This window comes from Hippopotamus amphibius, chromosome 3 (genome assembly GCF_030028045.1).
Source record: "Hippopotamus amphibius kiboko isolate mHipAmp2 chromosome 3, mHipAmp2.hap2, whole genome shotgun sequence".
Classification (NCBI taxonomy): domain Eukaryota; kingdom Metazoa; phylum Chordata; class Mammalia; order Artiodactyla; family Hippopotamidae; genus Hippopotamus; species Hippopotamus amphibius.
This window is the reverse complement of record NC_080188.1, coordinates 168,660,794-168,681,761: the sequence shown is the minus strand read 5'-3', so window position 1 is coordinate 168,681,761 and position 20,968 is coordinate 168,660,794. Positions and strand designations below refer to the sequence as shown.

The following is a 20,968-nucleotide window of genomic DNA, read 5'->3' as shown; positions in this document are numbered from 1 at the left end:
AGCCCAAGTGCTGCAACTACTGAAGCCCACGAGCCTAGAGCCCATGCTCTGCAACAAGAGAAGTCACGGCAATGAAGAGCCTGTGCACCATAGCGAAGAGTAGCCCCTACTCACTGCAACTAAAAAGAAAGCCAATTAAATAAATTATTTTAAAAAAACTGTTTAACTGGTTAGAAAAACAAATAACTTTATAGTTCCTAGAGTAAATTTTAACTAATTCTATGAATAAAACTTTTCTTTTTTTTTTCCCCCTTAGAATGTTTGAAAAACTAAAATGAAGCTATATCTGTTTAGAATATCTGCTTAGGAAGTATGTAAGATCAAAGGACCAGAACCTCAACAAAAATCTAAAACCAAATAATTAGCCCAGTGGCCCAAGGATGGGTATAGAGGAAGCATAGCAGTCAGAAGATGTCCAGATCACAGAGAAGTCATCTTCAGATGAAACCAGCCTGAGCTGGTGAAGATACATCAGAAATTCAGCCTCCAGGAACCCTCTTACACGGCTTATGGGAATGTAAATTGGTGCAGTCACCATGAAGGACAGTATGGAGTTGTCTTAAAAAACTAAAAGTAGGGATTTCCCTGGCAGTCCAGTGGTTAGGACTTTGCACTTCCACCTCCGGGGTCACAGATTTGATCCGTGCTTGGGGATCTAAAATCCCACATGCTGCACAGCATGGCCAAAATAAGATAGATAGATAAATAAGTAAATAAATCAGTAAATAAATAAATAAATTTTAAATATATATTTTTAAAAACTAAAAATAGAGTTACCATATGATCTGGCAATCCCACTCTTGGGCATATATCTGGAGAATACTCTAATTCAAAAAGATACATGCATCCCTATGTTCACTACAGCACTATTTACAATAGCCAAGACACGGAAGTAAACTAAGTGCCCACTAACAGATGAATGGATAAAGAAGATGTGGTATGTATATACAGAGAATAGTACTCAGCCATAAAAAAGAATGAAATAATGCCATTTGCAGCAACATGGATGGACCTAGAGATTATCATACTAAGTGAAGTAAGTCAGACAGAGAAAGATATATCATATAACATCGTTTATATGTGGAATCTTAAAAAAATGAACTTATTTGCAAAACAGAAACCCACTCACAGACATAGAAAACAAACTTATGGTTACCAAAGAGGAGGGATAAATTAGGAGCTTGGGATTAACAGATACACACTACTATGTAATAAAATAAACGAGGCCCTACTATATAGCACCGGGAACTATATTCAACACCTTGTAATAACCTATAATGGAAAAGAATTTGTAAAACAAAAATATATATATATGAGAGAATCACTCTGCTGTACACCTGAAACCAACACAACATTGTAAACCAACTACACTTCAATAAACTAAGGAAAGAAATCCAGCCTCCATCTGGAAGTTCAAGAAGTGTGCTTGCTACCCTCCAGAGCTGACTATATCTTGGGGAGTCTTTCAGGTAAACAAGAGCTCCTAGTATAACTTAAGTGTGAAGACGAGGATACCTATGAAACTTACTACCACTCACAGAGCAAAACCACCTCTGGACTCTGTCACTTCTAGTACCCACTTTGACACACAGTGTAAAGATGAAGACCTGGAAACATATTCCTCTGGGCACTCAGAAGAGCTTCAGGGAGAGCCCACTGGGGATGATGGAAATATCCTTATTGCCTCACTTGAAGATGAAGACCTAGAGTCACTCTCTGAAGAAGATTGCTCTGATCAACCTAAGAACTGTGAGACAGCTTTTCAGGAGCTTACAGGACTTCAGAAACATAAGCAGAACCATTTAGAGGAATGTTCCCACTGCTGCCCCATCTGTAGCAAGGAATTCTTCTGGGCTGCCAATCTATGCATGCACAAATTATTTCACTCTAGGGATGGGACACAGAAGTGCCCTGAATATCATAAAGGTTTCATCTACACAGCAGATGTGTGGAAGCACCTGTAGAACATGCACTGGATGGAGCGCTCAAAAATGGCTGTGGAAATGGTACCCTGAGAAATCCCTGGTCCACCGTGCACCTGAACCAGAACAGTTCAGACGGTAGAAAAACAGGAAAGAAAGGCTCCAGACTATACATCTATCTGTCCTGCTTGCTGTAAGGGGTTCTGTGAGTCAAACCTTCAATGGAAACATAAGGTGATCTACTGGCAGGACAAGCCATGAAGTGCCAAGAACGTGGTATGGTCTTTGTACAGCTGGTCAGGTTAAAAAGACACCAACAAAGACACTATGGAGGGCACCCCTTCTACTGTGTTGAATGTGGAGGGACCTTCCCTGGCTGGAATCCCTGCAAGGCCATCATCAGATTCATGCAGGAGAGAAACCACACTCCTGTGCTTCCTGTGGCCATTCTTTCATTGAGGCAGGCACCCTGAGGAAACACGGTGAAGTCCTGAAGCAGAGGAAACCTAGTGGCTGGGACTGTTAAGTTTATTATTACCTTTTCTTTTTATCTCCATTAAGATCTAATTTTGTGGGACTTCTCTGGTGGCCCAGTGATTAAAAATCTGCCTGCCAATGTAGGGGACATGTGTTCGAGCCCTGGTCCGGGAAGATCCCACATGCCACGGAGCAACTAAGCCCGGACACCACAACTACTGAGCCCGTGCTCTAGAGCCCACAAGCCACAACTATTGAGCCCATGTGCTGCAACTACTGAAGCCCACATGCCTAGAGCCCACGCTCCACGACAAGAGAAGCCACCTCAATGAGAAGCCCACACACTGCAACAAAGACTAGCCCCTGCTCGCCACAACTGGGGAAAGCCCGCACACAGCAGCAAAGACCCAACTCAGCCAATAAACAAATGAATAAACAAATAAATAAATAAATTTAATTTTGCAAGCTTTCTAATACAGTCATTAACTTAGTTTAGGTTTTTTTTCCCAGACCCTGCGTCCTCATGGATGGCTTAAAGTAAATCTAAGTATGTGGGGGTATTTTTTCCTCTTAGGAATGCCATAGTCATTTCTAGCAGGAGTAAAGAAGTAGGTATTTACAGGTGTCGATAACACTGTTTTTAATGACAGAACTAAATGAATTTTTCAGTTGGCAGACTCCTTATTGAGAAGCCTCTGGCTCTTTTTATACTTTGGTGCTCTGCTTCTAGCTTCTTGAAGGACTAGCCCTTATTGGAGTTTTCCACAGTTGTAACCCCTGTGCAGGTTTACATGCAGATCAGAATGCAAAGGTAGCCTCTTTGCTACAGTACACTAGTAATTTGGTTTCATTGTTGTCATTAATTGTTGCATCTTTTTTCCAAAAAAAATTGTTTTTCTTAAACTATGACAATACTTTAGTTAGGTGAACTTGTACCTTTTTCAAACTACATATGCCATTTTACATATTACAAGAATAATTGTTGCCTTTATAAGAGAGAACAGGACTACTTTACCATATTAATAATAAATTCATTTCAGCATTTGAAGAAATCCATTTTTCCCTTTGAAGTATGAATTGTCCTAGTCATCTTCTGTTTGATTTTCCTTTTTTAAAATCCCCTAAAAGATAAACTATGATGAGGGTTACCTTGCACTTCTGTTGTAGCCCTTTCCTATTGTAACTGACTTAAGTTCCTGGGTTTTGGTGCTGGACACATATTTGGAAGAGGAATTTAACAGAGATTCTCTTTTTTTTAATTAATTAATTAATTAATTTATTTATTTATTTATTGGCTGTGTTGGGTTTTCATTGCTGTACACGGGCTTTCTCTAGTTGCGGAGAGTGGAGGTTTCTCTTGTTGTGGAGTATGCACTCTAGGCATGCAGCTTCAGTAGTTAAGGCACATGGGCTCAGTAGTTACGGCTTGCAGGGTCTAGAGCACAGGCTCAGTAGTTGTGGTGCATGGGCTTAGTTGCTCCGAGGCATGTGGAAATCTTCCCAGACCATGGATTGAATCCATGTCCCCTGCATTGGCAGGTGTTTTCGTAACCACTGCACCACCAGGGAAGCCCCCAGTGATTCTTAATTCCAGGCCAGTTGATGAGATTTACCAGGTCTGTGACTCTGAAATCATAACACAAAACATCAGTAATGTAGATTTTTTGGGTAGGATCCATATATTTCATTGGATTCTCCAAGAGCCTGTGATTCAAGAAAAGGTTCAGAGAGAACAATCAAGATGGTGGAGTAGGAGGACATGCGCTCACTCCCTCTTGCAAGAGCACCGGAATTACAACTAACTGCTTAACAATCATCGACAGAAAGACACTGGAACTCACCAAAAAAACCACCCCACATCCAGAGACAAAGGAGAAGCCTCAGTAAGATGGTAGGAGGGGCACAATTGCGTTAAAATCAAATCCCATAAATGCTGGGTGGGTGACTCACAAGCTGGAGAACAGTTATACCGCAGAAGTCCTGAGGGTTCTGAGCCCCATGTCAGGCTTCCTAACCTGGAAGTCCAGCAACGGGAGGAGGAATCCCCAGAGAATCAGACTTTGAAAGCCAGCGGGATTTGATTGCAGGACCTCCAAAGGACTGGGGGAAATGGAGACTCCACTCTTGGAGGCCACACAAAAAAGTGTGCTCACCAGGACCCAGGGGGAAGGAGCAGTGACCGCATAGGAGACTGAACCAGACCTACCTGCTGGTGTTGGAGGGTTGCCTGCAGAATTGGGGGGCAGCTGTGGCTCACCAAGGAGACAGGGGCACTGGCAGCAGGGGTTCTGAGAAGTGCTCATTGGCATGAGCCCTTCCAGAGTCCACCATTAGCTCCACCAAAGAGCCTGTAAGCTCCAGTGCTGGGTCGCCTCAGGCCAAACGACCACCAGGGTGGGAACACAGCCCCACCCCTAGGCAGACAAGCAGATTAGAGTGTCACTGAGCTCCACCCACCAAATCAGATTAAAGTTTTACTGAGCTCCACCCAGCCAGCCCAATCCACCATCAGTCCCTCCCATCATGAAGTACCCACGAGCCTCCTAGACAGCTTCCTCCACAAGAGGGCAGACAGCAGTATCAAGCAGTATCAGCAGTATTTCATCTTGTGGAACTGAAAATCACAGCCACAGAAAGACAGAGAAAATGAAAAGGCAAAAGACTTTGTACCAGATGAAGGGACAAGATAAAACACCAGAAAAACAACTAAATGAAGAGGAGAAAGGCACTCTTTCAGAAAAAGAATTCAGAATAGTGATGGTGAAGATGATCCAGGACTTTGAAAAAAGACTGGATGCAAAGATCGAAAAGTTGCAAGAAAAGTTTACCAAAGACCTAGAAGAATTAAAGAACAAACAAACAGAGATATACAACACAATAAGTGAAATGAAAAATACACTAGAAGGAACCAATAGCAGATTAACTGAGGCAGAAGGGCGAATAAGTGAGCTGGAAGACAGAATGGTGATAATCACTGATGCAGAAAAGAAAAAAGAATGAAAAGAACTGAAGACAGCCTAAGAGACCTCTGGGACAATGTTAAACTCGTCAACATTCGCATTATAGGGGTCCCAGAAGGAGAAGAGAGAGAGAAAGGGCCTGAGAAAATATTGGAAGAGATTCTAGTTGAAAACTTCCTTAACATGGGAAAGGAAATAGCTACCCAAGTTCAGGAAGCACAGAGAGTCCCAGGCAGGATAAACCCAAGGAGAAACACGCCAAGACACATAGTAGTCAAATTGACAAAAATTAAAGACAGAGAAAAGTTATTAAAAGCAACAAGGGAGAAACAACAAATAACATACAAGGGAACCCCCATCAGGTTAACAGCTGATTTCTCAGCGCAACTCTACAAGCCAGAAGGGAGTGGCATTATATATTTCAAGTGATGACAGAGAAGAACCTACAGCCAAGAATACTCTACCCAGCAAGGATCTCATTCAGATTCAAGAGAGAAATCAAAAGCTTTCCAGACAAGCAACAGCTAAGAGAATTCAGCACCACCAAATCAGCCCTACAACAAATGTTAAAGGAACTTCTCTAAGCAGGAAACATAAGAGAAGAAAAGGACCTACAGAAACAAAAACAAAACAATTAAGAAAATGGTATTAGGAACATACGTATCGATAATCACCTTGAATGTAAATGGACTAAATGCACCAACCAAAAGACACAGACTGGCTGAAGGGATACAAAAACAAGACCCATATATATGCTGTCTACAAGAGACCCACTTCAGACCTAGGGACACATTCAGACTGAAAGTGAGGGGATGGAAAAAGATATTCCATGCAAATGGAAATCAAAAGAAAGCTAGAGTAGCAATACTCATATCAGATAAAATAGACTTTAAAATAAAAAATGTTACAAGAGACAAGGACACTACATAAAGATTGAGGGATCAATCCAAGAAGAAGAGATAACAATTATAAATACATATGCACCCAATATAGGAGCACCTCAATACCTAAGGCAAATGCTCACAACTATGAAAGAGGAAATCGGCAGTAACACAATCATAGTGGGAGACTTTAACACCCCACTTACACCAATGGACAGATCATCCAGACAGAAAATTAATAAGGAAACACAAGCTTTAAATGATATAATAAATCAGCTTGATTTAATTGATATCTATAGGACATTACATCCAAAAACAGCAGATTACACATTCTTCTCACATGCACATGGAACATCCTCCAGGATAGATCACATTTTGGGTCATAAATCAAGCCTTGGTAAATTCAAGAAAATTGAAATTGTATCAAGCATCTTCTCTGACCACAGTGCTATGAGATTAGAAATCAATTACAGGAAAAAAACTGTAAAAAACACAAACACATAGAGGCTAAACAATACGCTACTAAATAACCAAGAGATCACTAAAGAAATCAAAGAGGAAATCCAAAAATTCCCAGAGACAAATGACAATGAAAACACAACGATCCAAAACCTATGGGATGCAGCAAAGGCAGTTCTCAGAGGGAAGTTTATAGCAATACAATCCTACCTCAAGAAACAAGAAAAATCCCAAATAAACAATCTAACCTTACACCTAAAGAAACTAGAGAAAGAAGAGCAAACAACACCCAAAGTGACTAGACAAGAGAAATCATAAAGATCAGAGCAGAAATAAATGAAATAGAAACAAAGAAAACAATAGCAAAAATCAATAAAACTAAAAGCTGGTTCTTTGAGAAGACAAATAAAATTGATAAACCTCTAGCAAGTCTCATCAAGAAAAAGAGGGAGAGGACTCAAATCCATAAAATTAGAAATGAAACAGGAGAAGTTACAACAGACACTGCAGAAATAAAAAGCACCATAAGAGATTACTACAAGCAACTATATGCCAATAAAATGGACAACCTGGATGAAATGGACAGATTCTTAGAAAAGTATAAACTTCCAAGACTGAATCAGGAAGACATAGAAAATATGAACAGACCAACCACAAGTAATGAAATTGAAACTGTGATTAAAAATCTCCCAACAAACAAAAGTCCAGGACCAGATGGATTCACAGGTGAATTTTATGAAACATTTAGAGAAGAGCTAACACCCATCCTTCTCAAACTCTTCCAAAACATTGCAGAGGAAGGAACAATCCCAAACTCATTTTATGAAGCCACCATCACCCTGATACCAAAACCAGACAAAGATACTACAAAAAAAGAAAACCACAGACCAATATCACTGATGAATTTCGATGCAAAAATCCTCAACAAAATACTAGCCAACAGAATCCAACAACATATTAAAAGGATCATACACCATGATCAAGTGGGGTTTATCCCTGGAATGCAAGGATTCTTCAACATAAGCAAATCAATCAATGTGATACACCATATTAACAAATTGAAGGATAAAAACCACATGATCATCTCAATAGATGCAGAAAAAACTTTTGACAAAATTCAACACCCATATATGATAAAAACTCTCCAGAAGGTGGGCATAGAGGGAACCTACCTCAACATAATAAAGGCCATATATGACAAACCCACAGCAAACATCATTCTCAATGGTGAAAAACTGCAAGCATTCCCTCTAAGATCAAGAACAAGACAAGGATGTCCACCCTCACCACTACTATTCAACATAGTTTTGGAAGTCCTTGCCACAGCAATCGGAGAAGAAAAAGAAATAAAAGGAATCCAAATTGGAAAAGAAGAAGTAAAACTGTCACTGTTTACAGATGACATGATACTATACATAGAAAATCCTAAAGATGCCACCAGAAAACTACTCGAGCTAATCAATGAATTTGGTAAAGTTGCAGGATACAAAATTAACACACAGAAATCTCTTGCATTTCTATACACCAACAATGAAAGATCAGAAAGAGAAATGAAGGAAACAATCCCATTCACCATTGCAACAAAAGTATAAAATACCTAGGAATAAACCTAACCAAGGAGGTAAAAGACCTGTACTCAGAAAACTATAAGACACTAATGAAAGAAACCAAAGAAGACACAAACAGATGGAGGGACATACCATGTTCTTGGATTGGAAGAATCAACATTGTGAAAATGACTATATTACTGAAAGCAATTTACAGATTCAATGCAATCCCTATCAAATTACCAATGGCATTTTTCACAGAACTAGAACAAGAAATTTTACGATTTGTATGGAAATGCAAAAGACCCCCAATAGCCAAAGCAATCTTGAGAAGGAAAGACGGAGTTGGTGGAATCAGGCTTCCTGACTTCAGGCTGTACTACAAGGCCACAGTGATCAAGACAGCATGGTACTGGCACAAAAACAGAAATATAGATCAATAGAACAGGTTAGAAAGCCCAGAGATAAACTATGGTCAACTAATCTATGACAAAGGAGGCAAGGATATACAATGGAGAAAAGGCAGCCTCTTCAATAAGTGGTGCTGGGAAAACTGGACAGCTACATGTAAAAGAATGAAATTAGAACACTTCCTAACACCATACACAAAAATAAACTCAAAATGGATTAAAGACCTAAATGTAAGGCCAGACACTATAAAACTCCTAGAGGAAAACATAGGAAGAACACACTTTGACGTAAATAACAGTAAGATCTTTTTTGATCCACCTCCTAGAGTAATGGAAATAAAAACAAAAATAATAAGTGGGACCTAATGAAGCTTCAAAGCTCTGCACAGCAAAGGAAACTATAAGCAAGATGAAAAGACAACCCTCAGAATGGAAGAAAATATTTGCAAACAAATCAACAGACAAAGGATTAATCTCCAAAATATATAAACAGTTCATCCAGCTCAATATCAAAAATACTAGCAACCCAATCCAAAAATGGGCAGAAGACCTAAATAGGCATTTCTCCAAATAAGACATATGGATCGCCAAGAGGCACATGAAAAGCTGCTCAACATCACTAATTATTAGAGAAATGCAAATCAAAACTACAATGAGGTATCACCTCACACTGGTTAGAATGGGCATCATCAGAAAATCTACACACAGTAAATGCTGAAGAGGGTGTGGAGAAAAAGGAACGCTCTTACATTGCTGATGGGAATGTAAATTGATACAGCCACCATGGAGAACAGTATGGAGGTTCCTTGCAAAACTAAAAATAGAACTACCATATGACCCAGCAATCCCACTACTGGGCATATACCCAGAGAACACCATAATTCAAAAAGACACATGCACTCCAATGTTCATTGCATCACTGTTTACAATAGGCAGGACATGGAAGCAACCTAAATGCCCATCAACAGAGGAATGGATAAAGAAGATGTGGTACATACATACAATGGAATATTACTCAGCTGTAAAAAGCAATGAAACTTGGACATTTGTAGAGACATGGATGGACCTAGAGACTGTCATACAGAGTGAAGTGAGTCAGAAAGAGAAAAACAAATATTGTATATTAACACATATATGTGGACTATAGAAAAATGGTACAAATCAACCGGTTTGCAAGGCAGAAATAGAGACACAGATGTAGAGAACAAACATATGGACACCAAGTGGGGAAAGCGGGGAGGGTTGGGGGGGCGGAATGAATTGGGAGATTGGGATACCAAACTGTACACTCTAAATATATGCAGTTTATTGTAAAAAACAAAAAAAGAAAAAGTTAAAAGAAAAAAAAAGAAAAGGTTCAGAACTGCTTTAAAAGGTTTAGGGAGTGACTTCCAGACTCATCACTCTAGTTTCATCTTTAGTTCTTTACCACCTCTTTTCAGGACTGGTGTAACATTACAAAAGCATCATCTTTAATATGCCTCTAATAAATTCTTTCTTTTACATTTGTGATTATATTGGCAGTAATCTCTTTTGCATGATGTAACTATGTTTTAAGATCCTTTGAAATTTGATGGAAGGAGAAGAATTTGGAAAATTTCATGCTAAAATTGAAAACTTTTTTCTTTTTTATTTACCCAGATAATAAGTGATGATGGTAGAAAACAAGTTAAAATAAGGAATAATGGTGACGGAATAACTTGAAAGCTTAGGTAGATCATTTCATTGAGATGGAAATTGGAATTATGAATGGCTCTTAGAAGACAGAAACAGCTATAGATTGAGAATTGAAGCAATTCTAAAATTAGGGCAATATTATTAGTATAAAAAGATGTAAAAGTTTTCATTCCTGATATCTATTTTAAGTATTTTATTTAAATCTACCATAACTTCTGAAATTAATAGAGTTAATTAAAGTTATGACTGTTAGTGAAATTAAGATAAAAAGATCAAACTTCACACAAAAATGAAAAGGAGGATCTGGTAGAATGAAAAGAACTCTGGACTGCCACTAAAAGCTGTGTACTTTGCAGCTTTCTCACTTGCAAAATAAGTGATCTCTATGGTCCGCTGTAGATCTGAAATTTCTTTGTTTAAGTGACAGGAAAATTATACTTCCACTGACCTTTCAGCTACCTTAAGTAAGAAGAGTGTTTACCACATAATATTCATAGTTGTAAGGAGAACCCTGATACTACTTATTGTGCGTTAGTGTAGTAAGCTGAATAATGTAAAGATATCACATGGAGCCTGTACATGTTACCTTTAGAGGAAAAAGGGTCTTTGCAGATGTGATTAAGGATTTTGAGATGGGGAGATTTCCTGGATTATCCAGGTAGGCCCTTAATGCCATTATAGTATCCTTATAAAGAGAGGCAGATGAAGATTTGATAGAAAAGAAGACATTGTGACTCTGGAGACAGAAATTGGTATGATGCAGCCACAAACCAAGGAAGCCAGCAGGCCCAGAAGCCGGAAAAGAGAAGGAATGGACTCTCCCCTAAAGCCTCAGGAGAGAGATCAACCCTACTGACACCTTGATTTTAGCTCTAACTTCAGACTTCTGGCTTCCAGAATACAGAGAAAATAGATTCTGCTGTTTGAAGCCACTAAGGGTGTGGCTTTGTTACAGCAGCCACAGGAAACTAATACAGACATCCAGGCAACATGATTGGGAGGAAGACAAGATGCACACTAACTATACGTTTACGTTGTCTGTTTAGAGTTACAGATGTTCCAGACTGACATAGAATCATTACATGTCAATTCCCAGATGTATGTGTTATGATTTGAGGAGCACCAGGAGGGAGCTTCTCCCAAACATCTCCTTCCACTGATGTCGAAAAAATCCCTCTGTAAAATTTTTTTGATTTTTTATACAATTTTTAAAGGTTACTTTCCATTTACAGTTATTATAAAATATCGGCTATATTCCTAGTGTTGTATAATCCATCCTTGAACCTATCTTACACCAACAGTTTGTACCTCCCCCTAAAATCCCGTTTTTAAGACAGATCTCTGCAGTCTCCAAATGGAAAAGCTTTAGGTACCTAGATATTTCATGTCACTTGCCTCCCAGAAACATGAGCTGAGGATGACCCAGAAGGAGCTTCCGTTGCCCATACATGTGTCCACATCTTCTTAAACTCCCCTTCCTCATTAACCCGCTTATTCCTTGGAGATAGGGGTTTGAAAGTGAGAGTAAGAAAGAGAAATGGGGAAAGGCTAGCTGTGGTATTTACAGAAGGCCTAGGGCAGGGAAGTGGAAACAAAAAGATATTAGGAATAAGAGTCAGTGGTTATAGTGGAAGGAACACTGATTCTGCCCGGTGAGCCCAGGGAGAAACCTGGGGCTAAGCCTTGGTTCCCATATCCTCCCTACTCCAAGGTGGAGGCAGCCCAGCTCCGCAGATCTGACTTGGTGTTCTGGTTCTGTGCTGACTAGCTCTGTGACCTTGGATGTGTTGCTTAACCTTTGCACTCCTTTGTTTCCTTATCTGCAAAATGGGGATAATACTTCCTTCATAGGATTGTATTCTACATTGTAGAGAATTAGATATTTCTCCTCTTTCTGGGGAAGACCATGCATTGATTCACTTACCCCCATGGATTAGGAATTGCAATATTCCAAAAAAGAGGGCAAGCAAAAGGGTTTTCTTCCTAGCATTCTCTATCAGATGTGGTGCTCGAGTCCAGATACTATGCACAGCACTCTGCCCCCTTCCCAGAGGTTCTCTCTTGCTGGGCCGTAGAGCTAGGACAGCCCACTTGGCAATGGGGCCTATGACAGAGATGTACACCAGTTGCGCTTTTGCCAACCTTAACAGTGACCACTGCGGGGAGGGATGACAGGAAACAGAGATGCTTTCCAACACCTCTGTCAATTTGCTTAAGGCAGAATTCAGGGCTCATGGTGACATCTAGTGACTGTTCTCTTATTCACTGGGGGCAAGTTGTTCTCTATTGTTTGAGACCTATCACTGCATCACAAATTGCAAATCGAAACTTAGCATCTTAAAACAACAAGTATTGATTATTTTACACAGTTTCCAAGAGCCAGGAATTTGGGAACTGCTTAGCTGGATGGTTCTGGCTGCAGGTCTCTCATGAGGTTTCAGTCAAGCAGTGGGCAGGTCTGCAGTCATTTGAACTCTCGACTGGGGCTAGAGGATCCCCTACTAGCTCACTGATGTGGCTGTTAGCAGATTTCAGTTCCTCGCCACACGCGTTCTTCTGTGAGGCTATTCATGGCATGGTAACTGGTTTCCCCCAGAGTGAGTGATGGGGGTGGGTTTTACGATCTAGCCTTAGAAGTTGTGCACTAACATTTCCACTTTATTCTATTCATTAGAACTGAGTCACTGAGTCCAGCCCACACAGAGGAGGAAATATTAGGCTCTACTTGAAGAGAAGAGTTTCAAAGAATTGTAGGCATATTTTTATTACAATTTTTAAATTCTTTTTTAAAATTTTAGTTTATGGAGGTATAATTGATGTAGAAAATTGTAAGACATTTAAAGTGTACATTGCAGGGACTTCTTTGGTGGTTTGGTGGTTTAGACTCTGTGCTTCCAATGCAGGGGTGGCAGCTTCGATCCCTGGTCAGGGAACTAAGATCCCACATGCCGTGTGGTACAGTCAAAAAAAAAGAAGAAAAAGAAAGAAAAAATAAAATAAAGTGTACATTGCGGATTCCACATATACAGTGTTTGTCTCTCTCTGTCTGACTTATCTCACTTAGCATAATGTTCTTAACATGTCCACCCATGTTGTTGCAGGATCTCCTTCACTGTCATGGCTGAAATAATATTCCATAGTATACATATACCACATCTTCTTTACCCATTCACCTGTTGATGGACACTTATGTGGGTATATTTTTTGAAACCACCACAATGATGGAAAGTAAAAACGTAAGCAAGCATGATTTCTAAATCAAAAGACGGGATTTGCTGCACATTCTCCTTGTTGCAGGTATACAACCTAGTCCTTGGAAGGGGCACACAGACTCTAGTGATGTAGTGACCCTTGCTTAACAATAATAGACAATAGCTAAGATCTATTTATCTCACCTGCTTTCCTGGGAAGAAAGATTGTTGCAGACCCCACGTGGGCATATTTCTCAAGGGTCTCCCATGACAGATTGTCCCCAGGATTAACTGGGATAATGGATGTAGTGTCTGACCCCTAAAAATTGTTCACTAAATAGCAGCTGTTCTTAACCTGCCATCAAACCTAAATGACTCCACCTTTGAAATCTCAGGCATCTTCTCATTTAATCTATTGTTCCCACTTGTCCTTGATTTCATCTGAACTATCAGATAGAATCCTTGTTTCCCTCCTGTTTTTCTTTAAATCTTAATCATAGCTTATGTTTTATACACACCCCATTCATTTATTGAGCCAATCTACTGAGAGTCTGACACTCCTGAGACAAGTCAGTGAAACTCTGAGCCAACTTGAGAAGAAAACAAGGAAGAGGAAGATTTAAAAATATTATCCAGCCATAGGGGAAAAATGTTAATTATACTGGCATGGTTTTGTACAGAATGGAAAGAGGGCAGTTGATATAAAATATGAGCTTCCCTCTCAACTTTAAAGATACCCTTTTCTGTTGTGATGAAACACTGAGTCATTCTATCACTGGCAATATTTTCATGGGTCATTGAGTTTGTAGTTCACAGTCTAGTGCTGAGTCTAGTGATGACATCTGCTTGAGTATTTTAGCAATCAAATTGATGCTTTACACAGAATTTCCTTCCAAGTAAGATTTTTTAAGGCCTAGCTGGAATTCCTGGGTGATCTATTATGTTCACATTGGGGGTACTATAGCTGTTCAGTGTGCATGCTTCTTGTTTATAAAATGTTGTGTAAATGTTGAGTGCCAAGATTCATTGCTGGTGTATTTTTCTGTGTTCAGCATAGGTACAGAATGTTTCTTTCCTCAATGAAATGAAGTAATGGTAGATCTTCAAGGAACTTTCATTCCTTCAAATCCAATTCCTTCCCTCTGGCCAGTTTACTGACAGTTTTTCCAAGGAATTAATGATTAACAGCTGGCAACCCAGGCTCTCCCAGACCCATTCTTAAGTAATTGGCAGGTCTTCTTTCTTGAGTCACACCATGGCTTCTGCTGTGCTGTGTTTCAACATTTACCTTCTCTTGAATTTATGAACACCAACTTTGAAAATGCATGTCATCAAGAATTTCAGGGTATTCCTCTATACCAAACAGAAGCAGTTAGCTCTGTGGTTGAGAACACAGTCTCTGGAGCCAGGATGTCAAATCATTATTATGCTACCTTCTAGCTATTATATCTTGGGAAATAAAACCTTTTTGTCTCTTGATTTCTTCATCTTAAGAATAGAATAGAATTGGACTTCCCAGGTGGCAGAGTGGTTAAGAATCTGCCTGTCAATGCAGGGGACACGGGTTCGATCCCTGGTCCTGAAAAATTCCACATGCCACGGAGCAACTAAGCCTGTGCACCACAACTACTGAGCCTGTGCTCTAGAGCCCACAAGCAACAACTACTGGGCCCATGAGCCGCAACTTCTGAAGCTCGGGTGCCTAGAGCCTGTGCTCTGCAACAAGAGAAGCCAACGCAATGAGAAGCCCTCGCACCACAATGAAGATTAGAAAGCCTGCTTGCAGGAATGAAGACCCAATGCAGCCAAAAATATAAATCAATCAATTAATTAATTTTAAGAAATGGACCATGAGAGTATCTTAAAAAAAAGAATAGACTAGAATAGAAAGGTTTACTTTAAAAATGAAATAGTTAATACATGAGAAACACTTAAAACAGTTCCTGGCACACTGAATAGCATGTAAGCACCAACTCATTATTTTCCAAAGGAAGTGGACTACGGTAACTGGAGACTGGTGAATACATTAGGAGAAATTTTATTAAATGAAAACTTAAAAATGAACACTTTTACTGGGTATATCCAAATTAACTTTGGCAAACTAAACTGTGGAAACAGCACTAGTTCAGAGAGAAGCTTTAAATTTCTTCTATCACAAAGAGCGCCCTGCTCCAACTTTAAATTACATACCAGGGGTATAAGATATGAGGGGCTGTGGTGTATAGAAAACCAGAAAAGTAGCTCAGCATCACTTGGGGGCAACAATCTGAGCCAGTATTCTAGCATTGATTCTTCTGCAAATAGAGGATTCAACTGCCTCTAATTTGGAGGGACAGACTATTGGGCAGAACGTGTGCCAAGCCAACTTGCGGCTGCTTGATTTCTCTGTTGGCCACTCCATGTATTGCTGCCTTCTACTTGTGCATTATGGAGTGGTCCTGTGACTATGGCAACAGGATTGCTTTCTCCCCGCAATACCTACTCAGCATGACCCTTGCAGCTGATGTGAGAAAAGACTGGGACAACTTTCCTTTAAAAAAAAAAAATGTGATTTCTTTATGTAACAAGCACTGAAGGATTAATGAAATTCTCTTCAGTATATTATATAATATCCAGTATATTCTATTCCCTTGTATTCCAGAAACACAGTATACAGCTCCAAAGGTATCCAGCACAAGCTAATCTAGTTGGCCTATTAGCTCACTCTCTCCGCAAAAGTATAACCACCTGAAAGCCACACCTAGATGCTGTATTTAGCTTGCAGAAATGAACTTATGTAACACTTCAAAAGCTGCTTGCTAGTTTGAGTCCACCATAGCCAAGTCAGGAGATGTTCTAGTAGTTTGTGCCTATTTTTAGTCTAATTCTATTGTGATCTCATCCATATTGCCCATTTCTTATTCCTCTATTATCTGTTTGCTAAATAATAAAATTTAAGCATCACCAGTTTATTAATTATACCAGTGGTCCCAACTTAGCTGTGCAACATAACACACGAGAAGCTTTAAACATTAGATTGCAAGACGCACTACAGACCTGTACCGATATTCAAGGCCAGGATTCAGCAAGTTTGTATAGTTAACAAACATCCCAGGTGATTTCCATACAGCCACCCTATGAACTGGTTTGGGGAACAAGCACCTTAAGAAATTACAGGCCAAACCAAAAATCTTAACTAGGAGAAACTCTACTAACAAGCAGCTTAAGAGAAAGAGAAAACACAAAGAAAAGGAATATTAACTTCAGTTTTCAAATATTTCATTGATTACCCAGAAAAAAAAGTATATAAGCCTTTACTCTCCTCATAGTCACAAGGTTATGGCTGATTCTTACAACTTTTCTATCAGTCTAATGCTTTTGAATTCAAAGTTCTTCTCCTGGGAGGATGATGTGCACATTTATTACTCTGTTATTATCATTCCTGTTTTGCCAATTCTGATGCAGAAGCTGAATTCAAGATCATATCACTGGTAAATATGGAGCTGGACTAGGAACCCAATCACTGGCTCCTGTGCCAGACCTAGAACTGGCTGACTCTGTCATTTGGACATGCAGATGCGTTTAAGGGAGTCAACACACAAAACCTCCAGGCATGCAGTCAGAGCTCTGAGGTTACCTTTGTTAAACAAGACATGACAAAGAAGGCATGTCAAAGAAGGCATGTATAGCACTTCTCTCTGGCCTCCATGTATCAAGAACACTAGCAGTCACTCCCTGGGTCCGAATCAGGTGAAATCCAAGAGAAAGTCAAATTTGGCAGGTTTTGGTGGTGATTTTAGGGCTATACTAAAGATATCCTCAAAAGGAGAGCACAATACCTGTCTGTGGAGCATCTGCTTTAACTTTGGTGAGATTAGAAGTGTTCTTTCCCCCTGTGCATCAACGGAACTCCGTGAAGTCATGGGTTCTCCCCAGTTGAGGTCCAGAGCTAAGAACTACTGACTTTCCGCTATACAAAAATCAATGTATGTGTAAATACGTCTTTAAGAAAGGCTGTGAGGAATGCAAATTTCAATTAACCTTAGAGAATAACTGTGAGTCATGTAGGTTTTCAAATCTAGTTTTAATGATGAGGAAATACAAGTTGATTGGCACTTGGGCAAGGGGAACCTGATTTACTTCAAATTGGAACTCATGATCCTGGCAAGTTTAAATGAACCTGAAAGGTTTCCTGAACCACGGTCAGGCGCACAGGGGGAAATTTTGTATGTATCTCTGTAAATGGGCAGATTCCTCTGTAAATATAGCATGTGATTCAAGCTCCCAGGGTGGAAATAGGAGAAGAGGTAGCCAGAGAGGAGGCACCTGTGAATTCTGTGGGCGAGACTCAGGTCATCTCCAGTTATTAAGCTCTACTGCCAAGAGGAGCAGGCTTCTTTTTCAGGTGCTAAGGCTGTTCTGGACTTCTAGGATAACTGTTTACGTCCTAAACATAGGACATAAACGCCCCTCTCTTAAAGATAAAGGCCTTCTCTAATTCAAAGTCAGGACTCATAAAGACATTCCCCAGGGTAAATTCATTTCCTTAAGAAAGTCAAATGCTGAGCTTTGAGTTACCCCCAGGTATTTGTTGCTTTAGAAGATTCCCTCACGGAGACCACTTCTGGGGATTCTTTTATTCACGTAAAACCAGAAAAGTACCTTTCTCTAGAGAGGGCCAGCCGGATGCCTTCTCAGCATTTGCATATAGTTTTGAGGGCAGGACGGGCTAGTCTTTTTCCTCAGTGAATCCAAGGTCCCTTTGTGTCTTCACCTTCCCTGAGAGTCAGCCGATGGAGCCCTCACTCATCAGAGGAGGGGACGGGCTCCTTCTTGCAGCTGCGGTGCTTGGCTCTGTGTCGTTGGAGGTGATTGGACCGGGTGAAGGCCTGGCCGCAGTCTTCACACTGGTAGGGCCTCTCCCCGTTGTGTATCCGAATGTGCTGGCCCAGCTCCGAGGCAATACGGAAAGCCCTGCCGCACTCGGCGCAGAGGAAACCCTTCTCCCCGGAGTGGATCTGTTGGTGCCGCTTCAGGGTGGAGGCGCGCGCAAAGGCCTGGCCGCACTGCGCGCAAGGAAAGGGCCTCTCGCCCGTGTGGATGCGCTGGTGGCGCGCCAGGCGCGAGGGCTGCGCGAAGGCCACGCCGCAGTCGGCACACTTGAAGGGCCTCTGGCCGGTGTGCAGCGTCTGGTGCTCGATCAGGTTGGAGGATTTGGTGAAGCACTTGCCGCAGGTGGGGCAGGGAAAGGGCCGCTCTCCCGAGTGCACGCGCTGATGCTCCATCATCCGACTGGCTACCGCGAACTCCCGGTCGCAGGTCGGGCAGCGGAAAGGCTTCTCGCCCAGGTGCGTTCGCTGGTGGCGCAGCAGCGACAGCGGCTTGTTGAAGGTCAGGCCGCACTCGGCGCACGGAAAGGGCTTGTCGTTGCTGTGCATGTTGCGCTGGTGTTTGCGCAGGTCGGAGGAGCGCACGAAGGCCTTGCCACAGTCGGGGCACGGGTAGGGTTTCTCGCCCGTGTGCGTGCGGATGTGCTTGCGGTGGTCCGAGGACCAGGTGTAGGCTTTGTCGCAGAAGGGGCACCGGTAGGGCCGTTTGCCCGTGTGCAGGCTCTGATGCTGCTGGAGCGTGCCCCGGTGGGAGTATGCCTTCCCGCACAGCTCGCACGCGTAAGGCTTGGCGCCTGGTGGCTTCTGGAAGGCCCGCCCGCCCCGCAGGCACTTGTAGGGACGCGCCTCCCCCTGCCTGCCCTCCGCCGCGCCCGCCGGGTTCTGATTCTCACAGCCCTTCCGCACGTTGGCCAGCGCCTCCGCTGCCAGGCTGGCCGGGGTGGCAGACCCCTGGGCTAGTGTTTGTGTCTCCTGCGTGGAGGAGTCCCAACTGCCCCCCACCCTGGGGACACACGCTGGAGAGGAGCTGTCTGGGTATTTGTCTACACCTGTCTGTGCACAGAAATACCTTCCAGAACCAGGGAAGTTGGATGGGACATCCAGGGCGGAGTCTGGGTTTGCCCTCGAGTCTCCATCATTGCCAGCAGGTAATGGGTCCCTAGGAGTTTGTGTCCGACAGAACCATTTGTGTGAGAGGCCCCTGGGGAGGGCACTGGGAGTCGTGCTTGCTCTGGGGGAGTCCTGGGTCCGGGTGATCTTTGACTCATCTCTTTCCCAGCTGGCCTTCTTCCCAGGCATTGCCATGGGTTTCTTCCCCACACCCCCGGCACTAAAGGAGTCAGAGAATTTCTCTTCCTTCCTGCGGGGCGGGTGCTGCCTCCGAAATTCAGGATTGTCCTGAGTCCCTTGGGAGCTGCTCCTTGGATGACGCTGCTGATCAGGGTCACCAATACCCCCTTGGTCTCCTGCCTCTCCACGGTCCTCACCCTCCCTCTCCAAGTTCATGCTCAGCATCCGGGGATGATAGCTGCAGAGAGGAGATGCCTCACCCCACCCATCCTGGAGGTCCACCTGTGCCATACGTGCAGCCCCTTCTAATCCCTGCTTCTCCGAGACAGACTTTTCCTTGGCTCAGGATACCTGCAAAAAGGAAAATCACAAAGAATGCGCTTAATCACCTTCACGGCCATGGGGACTGAGTTCTTACTACAGATCTGTGTCCAGCTGGTAGCCGTGCCAACCACACTGCTGCCCCTCACAGGCGAAAGAGGAGCTGGGTGGTGCTGCAAACTCCACAGTCATCCTTAATCCTATGGAGGTCCCACTTGGCAGAAGCCCCAGGAGACAGTGCTGTCAGGATGGCGAGCCTGGGGTATTTGCTGAGTGCCGTCTGTGCCCTGTCCTGTCTAAGGGCTCACACACCAGCTGCCAGCCAGGTGGGTTCTCTGTGAGCCTGGGGAAGGCTAGATGAGAAGGCAGGAAGCAAGGTCTGGTTCTCTTCCCACCTCTTAAACTGTCGGCCCAACCAGGCTGGCTGTTGGTGTTCCTGCCAGCAGTGCAAGCCGGCCGTCTCCGGATGGTGGCAGCTAGGGCTGCCTCACAGGCACTGGGCTGTGTGGGCACCCCTTCCAAAGGCAAGGTCCAGATCCTGGGAGAATGGGGGTGAGTCAGGAAGACACCAGGGTGTCCCCAAGAAGAAACCCAGCTGCCTCTTAAGCAGGGGCTTCTCAAGCCTTGGCAGTGAAGAACCCCTTGCTGCTGGGCAGGGTAAACACAGGCACCTGGGGAGAAAGGGATGCCCACTGAAAGCTTGAACTATCTCTGAAATAGTGCTTCATCTTAAACATTGATGGGAATATACATTCTATGTCATGTTTGTTTTCACATGAAAATAGTGTTTTAGGTTACTTTCAGTTTAAATGTTTTGCTTTCCCCAGGGGCACTATATTTACCCCACGGCCTCATATATTCCTGGCAGACCCCCGTATGCTCCCAGGGGTGTACAGACCCCGACTTGAAAAGTATGGACTTAGGGTTTTGACAGCAAGACATGAGACAAGGGAGTCTTTGAGTTG

At 42.4% G+C, this 20,968-nt stretch overlaps 1 protein-coding gene across 1 annotated transcript; it reads right to left on the bottom strand.

The window, feature by feature from the left end:
• Positions 1–18,305: 18,305 nt before the first annotated feature.
• ZNF648 (zinc finger protein 648) lies at positions 18,306–19,973 on the bottom strand. Its single transcript, XM_057726827.1, has one exon. The coding sequence runs from the start codon at positions 19,971–19,973 to the stop codon at positions 18,306–18,308; it is 1,668 nt and encodes a 555-aa protein (XP_057582810.1).
• Positions 19,974–20,968: the final 995 nt, after the last annotated feature.